Source organism: Oncorhynchus keta, chromosome 21 (assembly GCF_023373465.1).
Source record: "Oncorhynchus keta strain PuntledgeMale-10-30-2019 chromosome 21, Oket_V2, whole genome shotgun sequence".
NCBI classification, from domain to species: Eukaryota; Metazoa; Chordata; class Actinopteri; order Salmoniformes; family Salmonidae; genus Oncorhynchus; species Oncorhynchus keta.
The window spans coordinates 7,109,561-7,134,879 of NC_068441.1; the positions used below are offsets into that span (position 1 = coordinate 7,109,561).

The following is a 25,319-nucleotide window of genomic DNA, read 5'->3' on the forward strand; positions in this document are numbered from 1 at the left end:
GAATAAGGAACAGAGAAGGGGTGGGGAAGGATGAGTGGAGAGGAGAATAAGGAACAGAGAAGGGGTGGGGAAGGATGAGTGGAGAGGAGAATAAGGAACAGAGAAGGGGTGGGGAAGGATGAGTGGAGAGGAGAATAAGGAACAGAGAAGGGGTGGGAAGGAAGAGTGGAGAGGAGAATAAGGAACAGAGAAGGGGTGGGGAAGGATGAGTGGAGAGGAGAATAAGGAACAGAGAAGGGGTGGGGAAGGAAGAGTGGAGAGGAGAATAAGGAACAGAGAAGGGGTGGGGAAGGATGACTGGAGAGGAGAATAAGGATGAGTGGAGAGGAGAATAAGGAACAGAGAAGGGGTGGGGAAGGATGACTGGAGAGGAGAATAAGGATGAGTGGAGAGGAGAATAAGGAACAGAGAAGGGGTGGGGAAGGATGAGTGGAGAGGAGAATAAGGAACAGAGAAGGGGTGGGGAAGGATGACTGGAGAGGAGAATAAGGATGAGTGGAGAGGAGAATAAGGAACAGAGAAGGGGTGGGGAAGGAAGAGTGGAGAGGAGAATAAGGAACAGAGAAGGGGTGGGGAAGGATGAGTGGAGAGGAGAATAAGGAACAGAGAAGGGGTGGGGAAGGATGAGTGGAGAGGAGAATAAGGAACAGAGAAGGGGTGGGGAAGGATGAGTGGAGAGGAGAATAAGGAACAGAGAAGGGGTGGGGAAGGATGAGTGGAGAGGAGAATAAGGAACAGAGAAGGGGTGGGGAAGGATGAGTGGAGAGGAGAATAAGGAACAGAGAAGGGGTGGGGAAGGATGAGTGGAGAGGAGAATAAGGAACAGAGAAGGGGTGGGGAAGGATGAGTGGAGAGGAGAATAAGGAACAGAGAAGGGGTGGGGAAGGAAGAGTGGAGAGGAGAATAAGGAACAGAGAAGGGGTGGGGAAGGATGAGTGGAGAGGAGAATAAGGAACAGAGAAGGGGTGGGGAAGGAAGAGTGGAGAGGAGAATAAGGAACAGAGAAGGGGTGGGGAAGGATGAGTGGAGAGGGGAATAAGGAACAGAGAAGGGGTGGGGAAGGAAGAGTGGAGAGGAGAATAAGGAACAGAGAAGGGGTGGGGAAGGATGAGTGGAGAGGAGAATAAGGAACAGAGAAGGGGTGGGGAAGGAAGAGTGGAGAGGAGAATAAGGAACAGAGAAGGGGTGGGGAAGGATGAGTGGAGAGGAGAATAAGGAACAGAGAAGGGGTGGGGAAGGAAGAGTGGAGAGGAGAATAAGGAACAGAGAAGGGGTGGGGAAGGATGAGTGGAGAGGAGAATAAGGAACAGAGAAGGGGTGGGGAAGGATGAGTGGAGAGGAGAATAAGGAACAGAGAAGGGGTGGGGAAGGATGAGTGGAGAGGAGAATAAGGAACAGAGAAGGGGTGGGGAAGGATGAGTGGAGAGGGGAATAAGGAACAGAGAAGGGGTGGGGAAGGATGAGTGGAGAGGAGAATAAGGAACAGAGAAGGGGTGGGGAAGGATGAGTGGAGAGGAGAATAAGGAACAGAGAAGGGGTGGGGAAGGATGAGTGTAGAGGAGAATAAGGAACAGAGAAGGGGTGGGGAAGGATGAGTGGAGAGGAGAATAAGGAACAGAGAAGGGGTGGGGAAGGATGAGTGGAGAGGAGAATAAGGAACAGAGAAGGGGTGGGGAAGGATGAGTGGAGAGGAGAATAAGGAACAGAGAAGGGGTGGGGAAGGATGAGTGGAGAGGAGAATAAGGAACAGAGAAGGGGTGGGGAAGGATGAGTGGAGAGGGGAATAAGGAACAGAGAAGGGGTGGGGAAGGATGAGTGGAGAGGAGAATAAGGAACAGAGAAGGGGTGGGGAAGGATGAGTGGAGAGGAGAATAAGGAACAGAGAAGGGGTGGGGAAGGATGAGTGGAGAGGAGAATAAGGAACAGAGAAGGGGTGGGGAAGGATGAGTGGAGAGGAGAATAAGGAACAGAGAAGGGGTGGGGAAGGATGAGTGGAGAGGAGAATAAGGAACAGAGAAGGGGTGGGGAAGGATGAGTGGAGAGGAGAATAAGGAAGGGATATGGAAGTAAAAACAGAGAGGAGGAAAAGAGAAGGGGAATGTAGGAGGGAGAAGTTGAGAGGGGGAGAAAGGCAGAGCGAATGAGCGAGGGAGACGGTGGAAGTCGTGAGAGTTGATATCAGAAAGAGGGAGAGGAGGGGGGTGTGAAACAGGGTGACAAACTTAAAGGGAGAGGAGCAGAGCGAGTGCAATAATTAGGCTCAACTCAACACCTTTTCAGAGAGGAAAACCCACAACAACACATGCACAAGCTCGCTCAGATGCAGACGCACACGCGCACACACATTCACACGCACAGCAGGCTCTATCTAAGCTGAAGCCATGGGTGATGGAGAGACAGAGTTAAATGAGGAGTGACAGTCTCAGGACTCAAACTGGCAAGGCTACAGAGCGGTGAGAGACAGTGGTTTGATAAGACTATCAAAAAAAATCTATCTGGAAAACAAGCTTCAGCCGTGTTCTTTAGCTCCGTGCCTTTCCACTGACATACGCCTCACAGCCCTCTGGGAGCTTAGGGACTTAGAGTGATAAACAAGAGCAGGAAACCAAGGAAACCGCACAGAGAAACAGAGAGAATCAAGACCGTAATTGGCACAGTATCTCCTAATACACAAACACGTTCACCAAGGCAAGCAACACAGAACACAAATACGCTAAACTGGGCCTCCATTTTACAAGGTATTGACTAACTGGGGTTTGTTTACAGTTTTTTGTTTTTTTGCCTCATAAGGGCCACCACAACAAAGGAATGGCCTTGTTATACCAAGTAATATTTTCGCACTAGCTTCTTGAACATTCTTGAATATCTATAATGGTTTAGAATGATGCACAATGTTAGTATGTCTGGGAAGAAGCTTGACCAGCAGCAGAAATCAGTGGCCAAAACATTTCCAGCCCTGCCCCTAAGCAGGGAAAGGGTTGGTTGGAACCTGGGAGACCACCTGTAAAAATCTGATGGCTCCTGGAAGTGGTTTTGGACCGTTTTGGCCACTATCCTTCCTCTGGTCTAAGATAGCCAAGGGCATTGTAGCCAGACTGCGTGGGGCTGCAGAGGCCCAGATAAGAGAGGAAGGGACAGTCCATCGGTCACTGTCGACTCTGGCTGTGAAGAGACCCGCTGGGCAGCAGCTCCGTATTGTACATGGCATAAGGAGGTAGTTTCCTGGAGAGAGCAACCTTTCACAGCCTTCTCGCCCGCTAAATCCACTCATCTGTTTACCTATACAGGCTTGCTTAGTTGTTGCAGGTGAGGCCGGCTGCCGCCTTTGATCGCTCTGTGGAGCAGAGCAGCCAGACAAGTTCGAAGTATACGTCCCAGGCAGTTACGTGCTGTTCAGACGATCTGCAGTCCTATCTGCGCCGTTAGCGCCATCTCTAGTGTGACAAGTATGATCCCGAGCTGTGAAATAAATATGATCTGCGGTTCTGTTTCGTGGCTGAGAGGGTCTAAATGGCCCCTCCTCTCGGTGTGATAGTATCATACAATCATGTCCCAGCAGACATAACGCGCCGAGGTTGCTAACGTGGAAGATAAATAAAAAAAAAAGAAACAGAGTCAGCCATTTTGAAAATGGCTGTGGACCATCTTATTCCCTATGGTTATAGGACATGCAGTCGTTGTGTGTGTCCCCTCCCTACGCAGGAGAGTGTTTCAGGTCCGTTTAACTCGAATGTGATATCGTTCTATGTGTATGATAATGATCATGTAGAATTACATGTAGAGGTAAGTAGGCTACTTCAAGGAAATGGTCATCACCGGCACCGTAGAGAGTGTACACAGTTGAAACAGACATGGCTTAACATAAGCGAGACAGACACATGGCGAGCACTCAGAGATTCTCTAGATACTGTGGGAGCCGAACAGAGGGTGATTTAAGCACAAGCAATCAGCACCCTAATTCCCTCAAATACACTTTCCCATCGATCCCCCCCCATCCTCATCCTGCCATTACTCCCCACTTTCAGCTCTGAGCTGCATAATCACTCCTCTTTCAGGTTCCCTGCCTCCCTCCCTGCCTGCCTCACAGTCGGTATGAAATGAAGGCAAGGCAAATCCTGGAGAATCCCCCCCCCCCAGAGATATTTCAGTTCAGATAAGCCCGTTGGCAGTGACATCATCAGGAGAAGAGAGGCTGCACAGCGTCTCGTCGTCAGTTTGGTTTAAAAACATGCACATCGTGAAATTAATCGTGTTTGGTTGTTTTTTTCTCACACAATGCACAGGCCTGCAAAATTCCGGAAATTTCTAGCTTTCCTGGTTGGAGGATTCTGGATTTCCTGCTTATTCCCTCCTGATTTCGTGTAAAACAGGGAATGTATTAAAAGTTCCCGGAATTTTGCAAGCCTAGGCACACGTGTGGGACAAGCCTGAGAGGTTATCTTTTTGTATGCACTATTGAAGAATAAGCCAAAATAAATCATTTGTACTGACTGGCCATAATGTCCCCTGGCTTGGGCTGTTACGGTGACTGTATTACTGACCAACCAGTGGTCACGAGTCATGACTGCAGTCAAATTCCGCGTGACCGTTTAATTACAACATTTCTATAGGCTAGGCAACTGCGTGAGAAAACAGAATGATGGCCTCTATTAAAAAGAGGAGGATCCCATCAGCTTTCTATAGGTTAGGCCTACTATATTTATTTATCAGCTTTCCTAATATTCGGAACATTGCTTCTCTTTATAACAGGAGTATAGCCTACCTGACAGGCTGAAAATGAACCACGGGAAAAGCATAGATGACATGTCTTTTTTCCCCTGCCCCTGTTTCGAGACGGTTGGATGATAATGGTCCATTCTAAATCCAAACAAATTTCACACATACATTATTTAGTATATGTCTGATGGGTGACAATATTAGCCTATCACTTGTCAATGATATATTATCACTTGCGAATGATGCCCAGCTTAAGGCAAGAAACAGCGTATGTTTTTTGACAACTTTTTCAAATCATAGTCGCACATCTCATGTAGCCTAGCCCATAGGCGCATATGTTTTGATAAGGTTTGTATCACAACTAAAGTGGCCAAATAGCATCTTAAAATTAAGCACATTAATCCGCTTTACAAAGGGTGGTTAGAGCCTAACTGGCATACATACGTGTGAGTGTCAAGTTTGGGGAAGATCCTTTTCACCATAAAAATGACCTTTTACAATAAAAGCATTACATGCATATTCACATTTGCGGTCACTTTTGAGAATGGTGTTTTCCTGCTAATGCAGCATTCACGCGCATAGCCTACTGCCAGTGTGCACTGCTATACTTATAATGTGAAGAAATAGCCCAATAGTTGAGCAACATTTTAAGCTAAACGTTCTCATCTGTTGCGTCAGGCTCATTGCTTAAATCAGGTTTTTTGATGCTAGTGGTTGTATTGATTTGGGATCTATCGCATCCCACAACTGTCCCAGACTATGTTTGGAATATGTATTTCTTGCACAGAAATAGGTCAACTTTTGTACTATGGGGGATATTATATTGACATAGGCTAGTGCTTTTGTTGTTCGTTAGGCCTACTCATCTTGTTGGCTGATGAAAAGTAAATGTGGACTGTTCTTCCAATATCTTCAAAATGCGCCTCGGAATTGGATAAGGACGCGCGCGCAGTTGCGTACCAGATGTTTATGTCTCCACCTGTAGCCTGTGAGAAAGACCCCGATCACATGATGGAGAGATACTTCGGCAAGCAGCCGGGAGAAGGGAATTATAGTGATTATATCAGCCCAGGGGGGCGGCATTACAGCCACACAAAGGGGATGCAGCCGAGAAATTTGAGGCATTATCAAGTGCTTGTCAAAATGGGAATGAGAGACTGATGAAGTGTGTACAGCCTGCGCAAGAAAGAAAGCAGAGCTCATGGCTTCCATGCAACTTTTTTCAAATCATCATTAGAGTTGCATCATGCAGCCTTAGAATGTATTAAAAATACAAACATAGCGCAACATTTGTATCACAACTAAGTTGCATAAATAACTCTAAATTAAGCATATAGAAATACCGATTTATTTGTTAACAGTTCAACATAGGATAGCCGCATGTGTGCACTCCCTCAAATCGTTTGGAGAAAATATCCTTTCTATTATATTCAGCTTTGTTCAATTGTATTCTTCATACTATAAAATAAATCCACGCATTTCTAAGCAAATCTTGTCTGCTAAATGAACTAGTGTAGCCCACAGCCATATGGCATAGATTAGGACCTAACATAAGGGCAACTCAGAGTATGCTATTCTGTTCTTCTGAAAGAGACTACACTTTCTTCACATCATGTTTCTTTAGACTGGGATCTATTGTGATGGTGTATATTAAATGGATTTATCAAACTTTTTTTAAATGCAAATGTTCCAACGGTCTGCATTAATGGCTTGTAGGCTATGCATGGAAGCCAGGAATGCTAAATGTGTTTATGTTAATGAACACTCAATTGCCGTGAGACCGGCAATTATTTGCTTGACAATCACCGGGGGTGGCAAAATGTCATGACCGCCACAGCCCTACCGCTAGCCTGTTGTATTGTTGTTATTGTTAGCATAATTTCTTGTCTCCTGTCATAGCCCCACCAGTAGACGGTGAATGCCTGTTCCTGTAGCCACCTTCCCGAGGAGAGAAGACCTCATCTCTTCACTCAGCGGTGGCCCACTCAACTATTCCTCTCTGAGCCATGACTCTAAAAAAGCTCCATCAGGGCTGCTCTGAGTCTGACCAGGCCATCAACCCGAGCTCTTCCCTCCCACTGGCTTCTCTATTCAGAATCTGGAGAGAGTCATGACACGCCTGACTGAGCAGGTAGGTCTAGTGGCTGTTTGCTTTGTGGCTAAAAGAAGCCAGAGGCATGAGCTAGGTGCCCGTGCTGTGTGTTTGATACAAGTGTCAAACACATGCTTGACAGCAGCTATCTGCTCTGTAGGAATGTCTGGACGGGTGTCGCCTCCCTCTGCATCTATTACTATGCCAGAGGCTTTGGTCATTCCTCCTCTATTGTTCCAGGTAGCCACAATGGCTACCCGGAGTGACACCAAATGTGTCCTTCAAATCTCAGCTACACTGTGTTTACTATAAATATCCACCGGCATTGTCCTAACTGGGTGGAACTGTACTCTTGCAAAGACACGACATTTTAATACAGTGTGAAACTGTCCATTACACAGTGGTTAACTTGTGCAGACCTCTGTCATCTTAACAAGCATCTCCACGGACCCTGTTAGATTGACCAGGGTATGAAAATGTATGATTTGCATCCCCGGCTGCAATATTCCGTGTAATAAATGGAACACGTTCTTCGGGTTTGTTATAGCAGGGAATTTGCCAGTGAACAACAGAGAGAAAGAGCTTACAGCGAATGATTAGGCAAACCACGGTCCTTTGAAAATATAATCACCTAACTCAAATATGTGCATGAATTACTCTCTTACATTTCCATTTTCAAACATTCCACATTATTCTTGCAGCACAAAACAGCGCACTTAACAGCAATATTAACCTTGTAAATGATTATTTTCAATATCCATTTACATACACTGCAGGGTCCGCTTTCTCTATTTGAGAAACAGTGTGGGTACTGTTGGATGGATGCTGCTTAGCCTGGTTGATCTACTTCCGTTAATGTGCGGAACAAAGTACATGGAACTCCACACTGTATGTCTGGAGAGTGACAGCGACATGTCTGTATACATCTGGCACAGTATCACTGGGCTGGAAACCAGAGAAGAGTGTTACACACTCACTCAGTACATTCCATAAAGCTCCATCGTTTAAGAGCATTGATCCTGTATTTCTAGCCACGGTTACTGTATTATGTTCTACTGTATGCGGAGGGCTGAACAGGGAAGGGTTTTACTAGGTAAGCAGAAGCAGTATTAGTAGGAACGCTGTAATCTCGCAATATGTTTAAAACCTTCACAATCCTTGGATTACTATTTGATTGTCAGTTCCCACAAAAATCAAACATGTACGAGAGGTATTTTCACTCCCGTACATTTTGGGCCCTGTTTCTCTCTACACTGCGTATTCCCCACTGTGTTCCCCTGGTGGGATTGGTATTTGTTTTATGTATTTATTAAGGATCTTCATTAGCTGCTGCCTTGGTGGGCGACATTAAGGCATTGACATACAATTGAAAATATTTACACGCCATTCCATTTCATAACACTTTTCACAACACGTTAAGTGTGTTCCCTCAGGCCACGACTCTACTATCACATATCTACAATACAACATCCATGTGTGCGTGTGTATTAACATGTGTGTCTGTGCTGGTGCTGCACAGCTCTAATACACCCAGTATGGAGAGGAGAGGGGGAATTGGAGCTGGGGGGAGAAGATGAATGACTTTTTAGAGAATGTGCAGACAACCAATATTTTACAGTAGCATTGCAGATTACTGTAGTGTAGTAAAAAAAAAAGGTCACTATTACCTGGAGAATTATTCACTAATGCACTGAGGTCACTAGAGATACTAAGTAGCAAAATATTCAACCCTTTCAAATCCTTTCAGTTTTTATTTAACAATAATATGCTGTTGTTAGCGGCTGATAAAAGCACAGAAAGGATGCTGGGGAGGTTCAAACTGCACTGAACAAAAGCCCCTGTGTGACTCATTGAGTAGACCACCATAAAACACGGCTCAGAACGTCATTAAAATGGTTCACCACAAGCGCCTGCCTCCCCTCCGCCATCCTTTTCATAAGTCTTTTTTTAATGTATTTTTTTATCAAACTAGGAAGATAAACATATCAATCGTTTAAACAGCATGTTTCAGAAACTCAGGACGTCTCCGTGCTGCTCCAGCAACAACAGTCAGAAATGTTAGCATGTTTGTTGATGATGTGAACTGCCTTCCAGCTGATTATGGGGCATTAACCCACTGTCAGCCAGGGGGCCGGTAGAAACCGGAAGCATCTGGTTTTCAGGAGAAAAGCAGAGAAGAGCCGAAGCCTGAAAACCGGATGTTTCCAGTTTTCTTCCGACACCGCTCAGGCGATTATTTTACATCTGCTACATTAAGATAGCATTCACCTGTAACTCTCTGAGATTATCGTGACCCATCATTGGCTGTGGTGCTGCAGGCAGCTGTCAATCAAAGGGAGTCATTGGGCCAACCCCCTCTGGCTCGCTGACCTCTCATGACACAACTATTCAGTAGTCAACTGACTGGCCAAGCTTCCTCCACTTTGACATCTCCTTAATTCTGAAGCCAATTTTCAATTAGATTAATTTAGTATTTCATTACTGGGGTTCATGAAGTTGCTTGGATGCCTACAGTGAGGTTTTAGTAGCTGGCAATGGTTATGAATATATTACATCTTATAGTCTGCTCCAGGCCACAGAGCATCTGTGCATCCATGTCTCTTTGTCTCTCCTCCATCCCCAGACTCCCAACCGCTCTATGTGTGTGACGGAGGAGTCACGTGATGCTTGGATGTCTGTATCGGTATGTGTGTGTGTGTGTGTGTGTGTGTGTGTGTGTGTGTGTGCGAGAATGTGCGCTTGCGTGAGTGCGTACTAATGCGAGTGTGCGTGGCTGCCTGGTGCGCTCTGCATCTCTGATCATTACCGCGTAGAGGAGACGATTCCCAGGAAAGGAAGGCTGTACTGTGGATCGCCGCGAGGGGATGACAGATCGGCCGCTGCTCCTCATCCAACTCCTCATGCAGATGATATGAGCCTAGCGATCCTTCATAGTCAAACAGAAGTGTGGGTGTGGATGAGATAGAGCCCTTCTTATTAATAGCTGGCGTGTTCCTAAGACAAACCCCTCTCCCTCTCTCTGCTGGGAGGATATACAGACAGGATTCTACTGGTCACGGAGGTCCTTCACTCATCACTTGGAATAGTCCTACTATCTGCTCCGAAACTATTCATTTCATTTCATTTCCCTGCAGCGTAGCCTAGTGGTTAGAGCGTTGGACTAGTAACCGGAAGGTTGCGAGTTCAAACCCCCGAGCTGACAAGGTACAAATCTGTCGTTCTGCCCCTGAACAGGCAGTTAACCCACTGTTCCCAGGCCGTCATTGAAAATAAGAATGTGTTCTTAACTGACTTGCCTGGTTAAATAAAGGTCAAATAAAAAAATAAAAATGAAGCAAACCGATCTAAAAGGACTATTATAAGACCATGTCGAAGGAATCACAAAATGGCTGTTCAGAGCGACTTGATGAGAGCAGTCTCCAAAGAGACATCCTGTAATCTCCATGAAAATTAAGAGCATTTGGTTCACATCTCAAGTCAAGAGGATGAACCAAATATCAGGCATTACATAAGAGGATAACATCGAATCAACAAGAAATGATACTACAGGAAGGCCAATAGAAATGGTTGCATCAAAAATAGCAACCACATTCATTCAGTCAATGATGGGTTTCGGATCCGAGGGGGAGTTTTGGCGGGTGGGAGGCAGCAGGGAGATTAGTGGCTGTTTTAAACCTGCTCCACAACTCTTTGTTGGGATTCTCTACAATAGTCAGTCATGTTGGTTGGATAGCCTGTGGGCTGTCTTAGTACCTAAGCCATTGATAGGGCCAGGGATGAGCGTGAGTGGGTGAGAGAATATAACACCACACAACGCAACAGAAAACATCACAACATGAGCCGTCGCTGGTTGATCCCTGAATAGCACCTGGCTGCACATAAGTACCAGCAGGTTCGTTTCCCACTCAGGATATTACAGGGCCCTTCTATAATGTATGTCAACATGAATTATACATCGACACTGGCTCTCAACCTTACTTAACCACAACATCCACTGCTCAACGTAAACAATGCGCTAGAGACTGGACCCTGGGTTTCCTTCCATATATGTTAAGCGTTTACGCCTCACTTGTGTTTCTTTCTTACCATGGCAACAAAGGATATGATTTTACTGTATATGAGGCCCATATTCCGTTCGGAAGCTCGGGTGAACATTTCTAAGTCTGCGTGTGTAAATCTGCACGCCTGAACCCACAAAGAGGTGTGTGTGTGTGTGTGTGTGCGTGTGCGAGCGTGTGCATACGTGTGTTTGTGTGCGCATGCTTATCCATGCCCCTGTTGGTATATCTATAGAGAACAGCTGCCATGAATTAATTGCTGTGAGTTTACATTACAACGGAGGTCAGTGTAGGCATGCCAACTGGAGATAGTAGTAATTGATTCACACTTTTATTATGGGAAGATTAGGCCCACTGCCAGGGATGTGCTGCTGGAAGAGCAGCCGGAACCTGGTAAGGCCGCTCAGCTCAGACTGCCTAGAGTCTAGTTATCAACCGCAACAACGCCAATAATCTATCGAAACATAGCTGGTTTCGTTCGATGACATGATATCGCTGTACATGGTCCGACTCTGACTGAACAAGAGACTTTCCCAATGAGACTATACTGAACCCTGTCCCATTAGTGTTCAGTATGGCCACAAGCCACTATCATCCCCGTTGAGGATATTTCACAGAGACAGAGTTGAAATGCAGTGCCCAACGCATGAATATCCCGGGAAGATAGAACCAATGGTGGTGCATCCTTCTTGTGCCCTCCACTCGCTATGGAGCTGTAACACATTGGACTGGTCCAGCCAGGTGGACTGGCCACTGGTCAAGGACTGCAGAGCATGCCATCATGAAGGCCTGCTGTGAGCTGCTGCGGGAGCAGCGTGTGAGACCGTCTCTGATAGTGCCATCTGGCTGCAGCGGCTCACTCATTATCTCTTCTCAATTTGGAAAGGAACCTCTGGGTATGGAGGAGTCACGCAACACAACCAACGGGATCATCCTCGTACTCATCTCCTCAAACACGCGCAAGCACACGCACGCACACACACACACTAGACAAATGCAGTCTAGTGTGTACGCAGTAAGGACCATGTCACTGCAAACAGAGACAGTGTCTACCAGGGTTCCAGTTGGAGGTGTTGGAGGATCTCTCAGATAACACCTGCATTAATGGAAGTGTAGGTGTGTCCGTGGGTTGCCATTTCCTATCAAAATGCCAAACACATCAAACGTCAAGGTGGGCGGATGAATTCTAGGGGGAACGCTGGGGAAATATGCTGATTGGATAGTACTCGTAGGACCTACAGAACTCCAGACATAAAATGACACCAATTCCAGAGCATTGGGATATGGCCCTGGGACCCCAGTGTCCGGTCTGGGGCGTGAAGTCACATGCTCAGCTGGTGGGCTACTAGCAACCTCGCGGTGCCAAAAGCCCTGGTCTGCTATAGAAAGCCTATGGAGATGGAGGATTGCGCTCACACTATGTATGAACTATCAATTTAGTAATGCAATTCTAAGTGAATACACGTTGAATTCCAAACTACGTTCCATGTCGGCAGGGTCTTTTTTCACGATGACAAAATGATGCGGTTGCACAGATTATGAAGATAGTTTTACAATCATATAACATTTTCATCATGTATACACAGTCCTCTTTTTCACATGGGGTAATCCAATCGAGCCTCACCGAGTTGTGATGGGTTGTTGTGATGGTAGCCCATTCATGCTTTACTTTCAGGTGGAAGGATCGTGGTCATATAATATCGAGACTAGATGGGGTACTTATTAACTTTGCCACCATTCAAGTGAGATCTTACAAAGAGAGTCACCATGCCGGCATGCTCTCTATATAACTGAACTGATCGTCACTCGAAAGAGTGAATCAGTCCTAATTCTGATGACCATAGTTAATATTTGCTGTCCATTTCATTTCCCAATGTTGACCTGGCTAGGTTCTAGGTAACGCTGAGGTTTCAAACTAACCTTCTGCAACGGTTGAACAGTAGGCTAGCATCAGGTTCATAGACATTAAAACCAAGTTGACTCTGTCAGGCAGGATGAAAATGACTACATCGACCATGATCCTTTGCTCGTTTTGACTACTTTCCCCATAATCCTTAGTGATATTTTTGCGCCATTCAGCAATATGGTACGCTTCAAATCCAAATACTTCCAGCTTCACGTGCCATCGTTTTTCCATAGGAATACGTGGACGAGCTCAGTGCTATGTCTATGGATATGCCGGATTTATCATCTCTCAAATACGTAGGCTATTTGTGCTATGTTGACTGAGCTGCTCATCACCAAATATCTCCCTTAATTCCCCAGACTAGACTCACTCCAGGAGTTTCATATGCTTATGTCAGATTAAGGGATTAACATATGAACCAACGTACATGTCAGATCCAGATCAACCTCATTTGTTTATATGTAAAACAAATAAACAAAATTGTGTTGCGGACCGACTACCAAGAAATGTTTTTTCAAAAATTACACACCAAACAACTTTCATTTACAGTCAATAGTGTGTTGCTAACACAACCTTTCCATATATAGTAACATTATGTATAGTAACATATTATGTAAATATATTACTAATAATGCCGAATGACGAGATGTTTATTTAGTTACACGGTGATAATGAGTTTACATGAATCATTCCAATTCCTTCTCATAAATACAGTGTGAGTACACGTGAAAACAAAACTCATGAACTCACACACGCCTCTACCGTAGAAACAGAGCTCTGGCCTAAACCAACCCGCTACGATCATCTAAACCCACTACTCTTTCTCCCCTCGTTCCCTCTCTCTCTCACTCACCGGATGTCCCCTCCTCCCTGTCGGACCTCATGTCCTCCTCCTCCCCGTCCTCCACAGCACAGGCTCCGCTGGGCTCCACGGTCAGTGCTGGTGTGTGTTCTCATAGCAGAGGAGCCCACCTCAGACAAACACCATTCAGAAAGACACCGTAGCGAACACACCACAGCAGCCTCTCGCTCAGCCGCTCCCAGCTCTGGCCATTGGCTCCACCCAGCCAGGTTACTAAGGAAGTGTTCCCCCGAGAGAGGGAGCCTGTTTTGTCTGTACTCTCCATGTTTTCTCTCGCTATCTCCCTCTATCATTGGCTTATTCTCTCTCTCTCTCTCTCTCTCTCCCTCTATCATTCAATTCAATTCAAGGGCTTTATTGGCTCTGTCTCTCTTGCCAAAGCTCTCTCTACAAAGTCTCTATAAAGTCAACAAAAATTAACAGTAAACATTACACATACTTTCAAAACAGTAAAGACACTACAAATGTCATATTATATATCTCTCTCTCCCTATACTATATATATATATACCACTCTCTCTATATATACTCTCTCTCTCTCTCTCTCTCCCTCCCTCTCTCTCTCTCCCTCCTCCCTCCCTCCCTCTCTCTCTCTTTCTCTACCTGTTCTGGTACACGCCCAGAGGCCGTTTCCATTCCAAACCTCTCTTGCCCCTCCTCTTTTTCCAGCTGCTGCTGTAGGGAGGTGGACCAGTGTGCACTGACATGATTACTCTCTCTCAACCGAGGGAGGGCGTACCTGGAGCCTCAGGTGGTAAGGCAGATGAGTCACTGCTATAGCACTTCTACCTAATGGCAGCGAGCTGAACGACACAGTGACAAAGAGATCTCTCTTTCACAGGACATAATGTACTCTACTGAAGAGATCACCTACCGCACAGAGAACAACACCCCTACGGAACACACTGCCCTTATGGACAATTTGACCATAAGTCACAACAGAGCGTGTTCACATGTTTATATAGGACGCCTGGCCTGGAAATAATAGACAGTACTGAAGAAACTAGGGACAGGAGTTTTCCCCTGATCATGTAACCTATCCTGGCCACGCACAAATGTTTGGACTTTGTTACTCTATAGCCTGCAACATGACGAGGCCTGCAATGTTTTCCGGGGTCATAAATGAAGGTAAACCAAAACAATTGGTTTGTTAGTGTGAGACCTCAACCCAGGAAGTGCTGGTGTTTTCTCCCAGTCCCAGGGCTCAAGGGACTGGCTGTCAGATGCAGGGCTGGATGAGTGTGGACACAATCACAGAGCTAATCGAGTTAGAGTTTTAGCCTCAGGCCCAGGGACAGGAATAGGGACAGGGACAGGGGGCAGCGGGTGCAGCCAAGTACTAGAGGACCAGTCTTGGTTGGAAGAGGTGGACACTGGGCGGGGGTAGGACATCTGCAAGACTTCCAACAGGCCATTTAAATGACTGAAATAACGTAGCTTAGTAGCGACGTGTTGCCTTATCATAACCGGGAAAAACAACGTTTGAATGGAAAATAATTGTTTATGTTTCAGGCTTCCGAGAGATCAAATCAGGGTAAATCTGCTGTTTGTATCAACGGAAAGTGTTGGACCGACGCTAACACGGTAAACAAGCAACTTTCTTCATCCTCAAAAACAGCTTTGAAATGTCTTTTGATTCCATCACAGAATTGAATTGCTTGGCGAATACAGGGCTATTTCCCCCTGCCAAGCCTGTAGTAGTAATACAGAATAACTATGTGTCTCAAATATAGAATACACGTATGAGTGGGAGAGAGAGAGAGAGAGTGTTACCTCGGTGTTGTAGGCATGAGGACAAGTATACCATCAATCCAGATGCTTGTCAACTGAGGCAAATGGATCTGTCAATCACGGACTGAGTGCCTGACTGACTGCTCAAGAATCACAGTCATGTGTCATTCATGTGTCATTCATTCGTATTCATTCCTATTCGTTCGCCGCCCATTTAGGGCTGTGAGTGTGACGCGCGTTCCTGAGATACAGCCCATTGTTACAGCCTTTCGTTTCAGTGCAGCCGGAATCATTTTACTGATATCTTTACTCGTGGTTACCCTTCTCATGTCACTGCTCTTTTGTCTTCATCCTTTCTCAGTCCCTCATCCAAGTCTTTTCAATACTCATCCTCAGTCCTTTCACTACTGTCCTTGATTTCAGGGCTCAACTCACTGAATCTCTGTGTCATCGATCCAAGCATAATTACATAAGCTAGGAAAAGTCCATTTATCTGTGTAATAACTCATGCTCTCTCTTTTTCTCGCTCTCCCCCTCTCTCTCCGCTCCCCCTGTTCTCCAGCCGCACCAGTTGATCTGTCGCTCTGCATTATCAGCACAGAAGAATGTTGATGGAGAGCTGAGAAAGACCGTCATTAAGACGTTAGCTGGGAGGGGAAGAAGGGAGGGAAGGAGAGAGGGATGAAGGAGGGATGGAGAAGGGGAGGAGTGACTCTAGACAGATACTACCTCTGTCCAGGGCTGATGGAAATGTCATGAGGCTAATTTAATGGCCTGAGAGTGCACTTCTGCTGCTTCAAGGGGCTGTATCTGATGAAAAGATGAAAATTACAATTCCGGGCAACACTTGTGGCTTTCTGGCAACGTGGTAAAGAATAATGGGAGTGATTAAGCAGGAGAAAATGAAATGCCCTCGAGACTTACAGATTCATCAACAAGCTTCAGGTGATCAATACTCTTTATAATGTTCTTCCTTAGTGGCCAATATCATTACAGATCACAACAAAGACAGAGAGCCTTTATTCAGAGACATCTTTGGAGGGAAAATGAGATGCCATTTAACTCAAACTGAAGGCAGTGATTAGGGCACAAATAGGCATCGGCACAACACAACAATGATGATCATCAATAACACTCTTGTCTATTCAGCAATACAATGTGAAGAGGTTACATCTGCCCCTCTCTCCCCATTCAGCTCTCCTATCAATGTTTCGCTGTAACTCATACAGTATTGGGTCCCAGCACAGAATTGGGTGTATACAGTACAATACCAAGCAGATGATTAACCCTGTGCGCCGTATACTTGCCTATAGTATATAACACAGTCTGCTGTAAGTCCTTTAAGGCCCTGGATCCAGTCAGTCAGTCAGATCAGTCAGTTAAGTCAGTCAGTCAGTCAGTCAGTCAGTCAGTCAGTCAGTCCCCTCAGTCATCAGTCAGACAGACAGTCACAGTCACAGACAGACAGACAGACAGACAGTCAGTGGATCCAGACAGACAGACAGACAGACAGACAGACAGACAGACAGACAGACAGACAGACAGACAGACAGACAGACAGACAGTCAGACAGACAGACAGACAGACAGACAGACAGACAGACAGACAGACAGACAGACAGACAGACAGACAGACAGACAGACAGACAGACAGACAGACAGACAGACAGACAGACAGACAGACAGACAGACAGACAGACAGACAGACAGACAGACAGACAGACAGTCAGTCAGACAGACAGACAGTCAGACAGACAGACAGACAGACAGACAGACAGACAGACAGACAGACAGACAGTCAGACAGACAGACAGACAGACAGACAGACAGACAGACAGACAGACAGACAGACAGACAGACAGACAGACAGACAGACAGACAGACAGACAGACAGACAGACAGACAGACAGACAGACAGACAGACAGACAGACAGACAGACAGACAGACAGACAGACAGACAGACAGACAGACAGACAGACAGACAGACAGACAGACAGACAGACAGACAGACAGACAGACAGACAGACAGACAGACAGACAGACAGACAGACAGACAGACAGACAGACAGACAGACAGACAGACAGACAGACAGACAGACAGACAGACAGACAGACAGACAGACAGACAGACAGACAGACAGACAGACAGACAGACAGACAGACAGACAGACAGACAGACAGACAGACAGACAGACAGACAGACAGACAGACAGACAGACAGACAGACAGACAGACAGACAGACAGACAGACAGACAGACAGACAGACAGACAGACAGACAGACAGACAGACAGACAGACAGACAGACAGACAGACAGACAGACAGACAGACAGACAGACAGACAGACAGACAGACAGACAGACAGACAGACTCTTCCACATCACAGGCCTCTGCTCCGGTCTGTGTGCACCCAGCTGACAGGTCTGTGTCTCAGTCTTAACTCCCGGGATCAATCACCATGCACACACTTCCTTCCATCACCAAGGCAACACCCTGTATTTCCAAGGCAACACCCTACCTTTGTCGAGCGAGGAGTCTGGGGTGCCAAAGTCCATGAGGCTGGAGATCTCTGTCTGGTAACAGATCTCGCTCACCACCGACTTCTGCCTATGATCTGTCAGAGACAACACAATAGAACACATGACATCAGACCAACAAAAGAGACGAGCAACAGTGTTATGTTGAAGACAAATCATTTCAGGAAGATGTCTTTCTAAGGCAGAAGGACAGTTGCTATTTAGGTTTACACAGCCAGGGGTAACTAACATGACGCATACAAGTAATGAATATGTGTACTGTGTGTGTGCGTCGTCCGGCGTGTGCCACAGAGTGAGAAAAGAGAAAGCAGAAAGAGTGAGAAAAGAGAGAGAAAGAGTCACTGAGTTTGCATTAAATGTGACGTCACACCTATACACACAGCTGAGAGGCTTTCAAAAACAAACAACTTTGGAATTGGCAGAGCCTTTATAGATGCAGTTAAGTTTGACAGGTAATATTCTAATTAACAATATGGCTAATCGATTTTCGCCTCTCTCTCTCTCTCTCTCTCTCTCTCTCTCTCTCTCTCTCTCTCTCTCTCTCTCTCTCTCTCTCTCTCTCTCTCTCTCTCTCTCTCTCTCTCTCTCTCTCTCTCTCTCTCTCTCTCTCTCTCTCTCTCTCTCTCTCTCTCTCTCTCATGCTCTCTCTCATGCTCTCTCTCATGCTCTCTCTGCTCAAAACATTTTGCGTCTAGTACAGTGGTTTAACCTTTTACTGCAGTGGGCTGAATCAGGGTCACTCCGAGTGTTTATAAACTCGGCAAAAAAAGAAACGTCCTCTGACTGTCAACTGCGTTGATTTTCAGCCAACTTAACATGAGTAAATATTTGTATGAACATAACAGGATTCAACAACTGAGACAAACTGAACAAGTTTCACAGACATGTGACAAACAGAAATTGAATAATGTGTCCCTGAACAAAGGGGGGTCAAAAGTAATGGTTCGTATCTGGTGTGGCCACCAGCTGCATTAAGACCTGTAGTGCGTCTCCTCCTCATGGACTGCACCAGATTTGCCAGTTCTTGCTGTGAGATATTACCCCACTCTTCCACCAAGGCACCTGCAAGTTCCCAGACATTTTTGGGGGGAATGGCCCTAGCCCCCACCCTCCAATCCAACAGGTCCCAGACGTAATCAATGGGATTAAGATCCGGGCTCTTCGCTGGCCATGGCAGAACACTGACATTCCTGTCCTGCAGGAAATCACGCACAGAACGAGCAGTATCGCTGGTGGCATTGTCATGCTGGAGGGTCATGTCGGGATGAGCCTGCAGGAAGGGTACCACATGAGGGAGGAGGATGTCTTCCCTGTAACACACAGCATTGAGATTGCCTGCAATGACAACAAGCTCAGTCCGATGATGCTGCGACACACCGCCCCAGACCATGACGGAACCTCCACCTCCAAAATCGATCCGGCTCCAGAGTACAGGCCTCGGTGAAATGCTCATTCCTTCAAAAATAAACGCAAATCCGAACATCAGAGTCACTAGAAAGGCCTCTATAATGTCCTAAGTTTTCATAACTGTGACCTTAATTGCCTAAACTCTGTAAGCTGTTAGTTTCTTAACAACTGCTCCACAGGTGCATGTTCATTAATTGTTTATGGTTCATTGAACAAGCATGGGAAACAGTGTTTAAACCCTTTACAATGAAGATCTGTAAAGTTATTTGGATTTTTACGAATGATCTTTGAAAGACGGTCCTGAAAAAGGGACGTTTCTTTTTTTTGCTGAGTGTAGGTAGTCTGAAAAAAAAACTACTTTGAAACAAAAGTATACACCTCACACACATGGTTATGGGCTTAAAAAAAGAAGACACTTGTACCATGTCAGATTTTGAGTTGAAATGTATTCAATTTTGAGTTTGCATCCCAATATTACACTTGATATACATCACAGAAGACTGAAATATAACATAATTGTTTGACATAGAAACACTGGATTTTCTGTGTTAATAAAAAAAACAGTTGATTAACTATTAAATAAAAAAATATTAATACAATTCCACCCATGAGACCACTAGAGGGCGATTTGGTCACTTGGCTGCAGGAAAGGACGACTGGGTCTAATAGACCTCTGCTGTGTGTGATGAGCTCTACTGGTAAAAGCCTCATCTGCTGCCCTCTGCACTACTCTACTTCTCTCCACTGATAGTTTGGTTTTCATTAACTCATGTCATTTCCACCTCCAAAAAATGAACAGAGGACAGCACCAGATAACTCTCATTATAAGCTGGGTAATTTGGGTCCTGGGTGTTGATTGTCTGAAAGCTGTGGTATATCAGACAATATTCAACGGGTATGACAGAAAATGACTTTTTACTGTTCTAATTACATTGGTAATCAGTTTATAATAGCAATAAGACACCTTGGGGGTTTGTGGTATATGGCCAATATACCACTTCTAAGGGCTGTATCCAGGCACTCAGCGTATACCGTAGCCTGGTACTGGCCATTTACCACACCTCCTCGGGGCTTATTGCTTAATTATACCATCCTCTCCCTTCCTCCTCTCTTCCTCCACGTTCTCCTCCCCCACTCCTTCCTCCTCTTCCTTCACCACCACCACCTCCTCCTCCTTCTGCTATGAGGGGATATAAAAGAAAAACATTTTCACAGGAGAGGAGGCAGCAATATCCCTATTGTGCCATCGAGTCATTTTCTAGAGCAGGACCCAAACAACAAAAAGTGAAACCATTTCCTCAGAAGATGGCTTTAGGACCCTGATATTGATCTGTGGTTCTTCTCGTTAAAGAATACACGTGTTTGCGTTCTGAGAAAAAACATTCCCAGGCTGGTAACATACTGGAGCTATAGCTGGTGTACAACAATGAAAAGACAGGGTGGGACGAATCAAAGTTCATATCTCAACTATTACGAAGAGCTACCAAAGCCACAGAGACCCTATAATTCAGTGTTCTAACTTTGTGAGGGTGAACAAAGCCTCCTCACCTATGAAATGACATGTGTTTATATGCAGTACAATATCATCACATTGGCCAGTCTAGTAGCCATAGGCCTGACCTTCAGGGTACAGAGTTTTAAACATCTCTCTTTCCATTGGCTCCTTTTAACCATCTGCAGTGCTGTACCTCATCTCAAACTGGACACAACCCAGGTTTTTTTTTTCTGCCATTAATAATAATAATAATAATAATTACAGGTCGACCGCGCCCCCTGCCACACCCACCACCTAGGGCTGTTGCGGTATATCTCACCACTGTGCGTTTCTATCTCCTCCCTTCTCTTCTGCATTCCTTTCTCGGGCACACAGAGAGAGGGGCTGTCAACAGTGTCATTAAATAGCTGGAGTAGTCAACCAAATGGAGGATATGTCTTTTTTTCTCCTGCCCCTGTTCCTGCACCTGTTCCTGTTCCTGCACCTGTTCCTGTTCCTGTACCTAATCCTGCACCAGTACCTGTTCCTGTTGCTGCACCTGTACCTGTTCCTGCACCTGTTCCTGCACCTGTTCCTGCATCTGTTCCTGCACCTAATCCTGCACCTGTTCCTGCACCAGTACCTGTTCCTGCACCTGTACCTGTTCCTGCACCTGTTCCTGTTCCTGTACCTGTTCCTTTTCCTGTTCCCGCACCTGTTCCTATTCCTGTTCCTGCACCTGTACCTGTTCCTGCACCTGTTCCTATTCCTGCACCTGTTCCAGCACCTGTTCCTGCACCTGTTCCTGATCCTGTTCCTGCACCTGTTCCTGTACCTATTCCTGTTCCTGCACCTGTTCCTGTTCCTGCACCTGTTCCTGTCCATTTCATAATGGACCATTCTAAATAGAAACTCATTTTACATATTAGTAAAGACAAGATTAAATTGAGAATAGTCTGATGGGTGAAAATATGATCACTTGGTGAGAGACCAGCGTGTGCAGCCTGAGGCAAGGAACAGAGAGCAAGCGACTTTTTCAAATCATCAATAGCCCATAGTTGCATCATGCAGCCCATATACGTTTGGATTTCTAAGACATTCTAAAGTTGCCAAATAACTGGCCTTTATGCTTAACATAGCCACTTCAAACGCTCCAGAACGGGAAAAATATCCGTTCTATTTTATTCAGCTAAGTTCAATTATATGCTTCTTACTTTAAAATCACATAACATAAAATAATGTCACAGGACTTATAAGCATATCTTGTCTGCTAAAGTCTACAGTCTATGGCATGGAGCACAGGCAGACCGTATGTTTCTTTAGACCTGCCTAAAAGAAATAATAGATTGATTCGACATTTTTTAATGTCGATGTTCCAAAGGCGTGCCTCAGCGGCTTGTATGTCTGGAGGCAAGGAGATGCTAAACATGTTTATGTTAATTAACGCTTAGAGACCGGCAGTCTTTGGCATGACAATAACCGACTGACAACATTTCATGACCGCCACAGACTTACCACCACCAAAACAATTTCTTTATCCGGAAAAAAACCTGAAGTCATTCACACACTCTTCTCCTAGTCTGCAGGTTTGGGCAGTTTTACTTTTGTGGCCTTATGGTATTTTTCCAGTTCATTGACGCCCCCTTCCTTCCCCTCCCATCGCTTTCTCTCCGGGATGTTGTTGTGGTGTTATTCTTCCCCCTCACTTCCCTGCCTGCTGACCTTTCCCTGGGTCTTTAATATGGAGATTGGGTAACAGGCAGGGAAGCAGGCAACATAGCCTCAGGCTCCATGCTGGCCGGCTGGGTGGCTGCGTTCCTTAGCGGGGGATAATGAAGAGAGGGGTCGGCACTGAGACTAAAGCCTTCAGCACGCTCCGGTTCTGCTGGTGCCTAGCTGAACTCGGCACGCTTCCCATCCGAAAATATTCGGAACAGTTTGTGTATATACACAACATTACCAAAAGTGTGTGGTCACCTGCATGTCGAACATCTCATTCCAAAATCATGGGCATTAATATGGAGTCAGTCCCCCCTTTGCTGCTATAACAGCCTCTACTCTTCTGGGAAGGCTTTCCACTAGACTTCGCTTTGCGCACCGGGGCATTGTCATGCTGACACAGAAAAGGCTCTTCGTCCACCAAACTTTACAGTTTACACTAGGCATTCGGGCAGGTAGCGTTCTCCTGGCATCCGTCAAACCCAGATTCGTCCGTCGGACTGCCAGATGGTGAAGCGTGATTCATCACTCCACAGAACACGTTTCCACTGCTCCAGACACTAATGGTGGTAAGCTTTACACAACTCCAGCCAAAGCTTGGCATTGCACATGCTGATCTTAGGCTTGTGTGCGGCTGCTCGGACACGGAAACCCATTTCATGAAGCTCCTGATGAACAGTTCTTCTGTTGATGTTGCATCCAGAGGCAATTCGGAACTCGGTAGTGAATGTTGCAACCGAGGACAGACGATTTTTACATTATACACGCTTCAGTCCTTAGTGGTCCCTTTCTGTGAGCTTGTGTGGCCTACCACTTCACGGCTGAGCCGTTGTTGCTCCAAGATATTTCCAGTTCACAATAACAGCACTTCCAGTTTACCGGGGCAGCTCTAGCAGGGCATACATTTTACTGACTTGTTAGAAATGTTTCTGTCAGATTCTCCCTAGGAGAGGTGGGTGTGGAGTCAGGCGCCGGAGAGCAAGAAGTCCAAGAAGGGCGTTTATTTACAAGTCCATCAACAGGTACAGGACCACAACCGCAGCCACTAAGAAACAGGAACGCAGTCCAGTCGAAAACGGAGGAAACACACTCCTCTGACTAAACTAACGTGCGGGAAAACACTCCCGTTAAATACACCTGTTTAACAGAAAAAAACAAAACGCAATCCAAACCAAACGACAGTAACACAAACAATCCCGCACAAAACCTAGCGGGTAGGGCGAGATGAAATACCCCACTGATTAGCCTAAACTAGACACAGGTGAGCACAAGACAGACAAAACCAAACGAAAAAGAAAAGGGATCGGTGGCAGCTAGTAGACCGGCGACGACGACCACCACCGCCCGAACAGGGGGAGGAGTCGTGAGTCGCATCCTATGGCGGTGACTCATTGAAAATCACTGAGCTCTTCAGTAAGGTAATTCTACTGCCTATGTTTGTCTATGGAGATTGCGTGGCTGTGTGCACGATTTTATACAACTGTCAGCAACGGGTGTAGCTGAAATAGCCGAATCCACTAAATTATAGGGGTGTCCACATACTTTTGAATATGCTGAGGTTCAAAAGTTTGGAGACACTTAGAAATGTCCTTGTTTTTGAAAGAAAATCACATTTGTCCATTAAAATTGATCAGAAATAATGTTGTAAATGACTATTGTAGCTGGAAATGGCACGTTGTGTTAGCTAATCCAAGTTTATCATTTTAAAAGGCTAATCGATCATGTTATTTTAAATGGACAGAAAATGTGCTTGTCTTTCAAAAACAAGGACATTTCTAAGTGACACCAAACTTTGAACGGTAGTGTATATAGCGTAATTTTGGTCATGTAGTTTATTATGATGACATTTTGTGATGTTTTTGTTATTTTTAGTCTCGGCAAGGGTTTTTTCATCCATTAGTGTGCACACATTTTTTTCTCAAGGAATACTCCCTTAAAAGACCTTCACTTGAAAAAATAGAAAAAAAACGGCAATAGTACTGTTTGTCCATCTTGATTTACAGTAGCCAGTATACGCTTCCTCAAAAGAGTAGGAATTAATCTGAGTAAAATAACTCAAGATATGATGTTTTTGCAGAGGAGATCTTAGTCACACAATTTCAAATCTAACCATTTTTTGTTGTTGCTGAAAACGATTAGTCTCTTGTTGAATGACAACACACACTTTATTGAAGAATCCCTACTGTTGACCAATCACCGACGAAGGGGCGTAGACATTTTCTGTGTGCACAAACGTCCGGAAAAAAGTTTGCTGAAGACCAAAACGAACAAAAACTTTACAAAATGTCGTCATAATACATGGCCAAAAGTGATGGTTTATTCATACCCCTTGACTTATTCCTCATTATGTTACAGACTGAATTCAAAATGGATTAAATAGATTTTTTCCTCAACCATATAGACACAATACCTTAAACTGAAAAAGTGAAAGCATGTTTTTAGAATTCTTTACAAATTTATTGAAAATGAAATACAGAAATATCTCATTGGCGTAAGTATTCACACTGTCAATACTGAGTCAATACATGTTAGAACCCCCTTTGGTAGCGATTGCAGCTCTTAGAGTCTTTCTGGGTAAGTCTTTAAGAGCTTTGCACACGTAAATTGTACACTATTTGCCCCTTATTCTTTTCAAAATTCTTCAAGCTCCGTCAAATTGGTTGTTGATCATGGTTAGATAACCATTTTTAAGTCTTGCCATAGATTTTCAGGCAGATTTAAATCAAAACTGTAACTTGGCCACTCAGGTACATTACACTGACTTCTTAGTAAGCAAACCCAGCGTAGATTTGGCCTTGTGTTTTAGGTTATTGTCTT

General features: G+C 45.2%; 1 protein-coding gene across 1 annotated transcript in view; it reads right to left on the reverse strand.

Annotated features, from left to right (window-relative positions):
* Positions 1–25,319, reverse strand: part of LOC118399836 (kazrin-like) — a 165,091-nt gene that overhangs the window by 17,170 nt on the left and 122,602 nt on the right. The window contains exon 5 of the mRNA XM_052473276.1: positions 17,884–17,979. Coding sequence (XP_052329236.1) covers positions 17,884–17,979 — 96 coding nt within the window. The remainder of the gene's footprint in view (positions 1–17,883; positions 17,980–25,319) is intronic.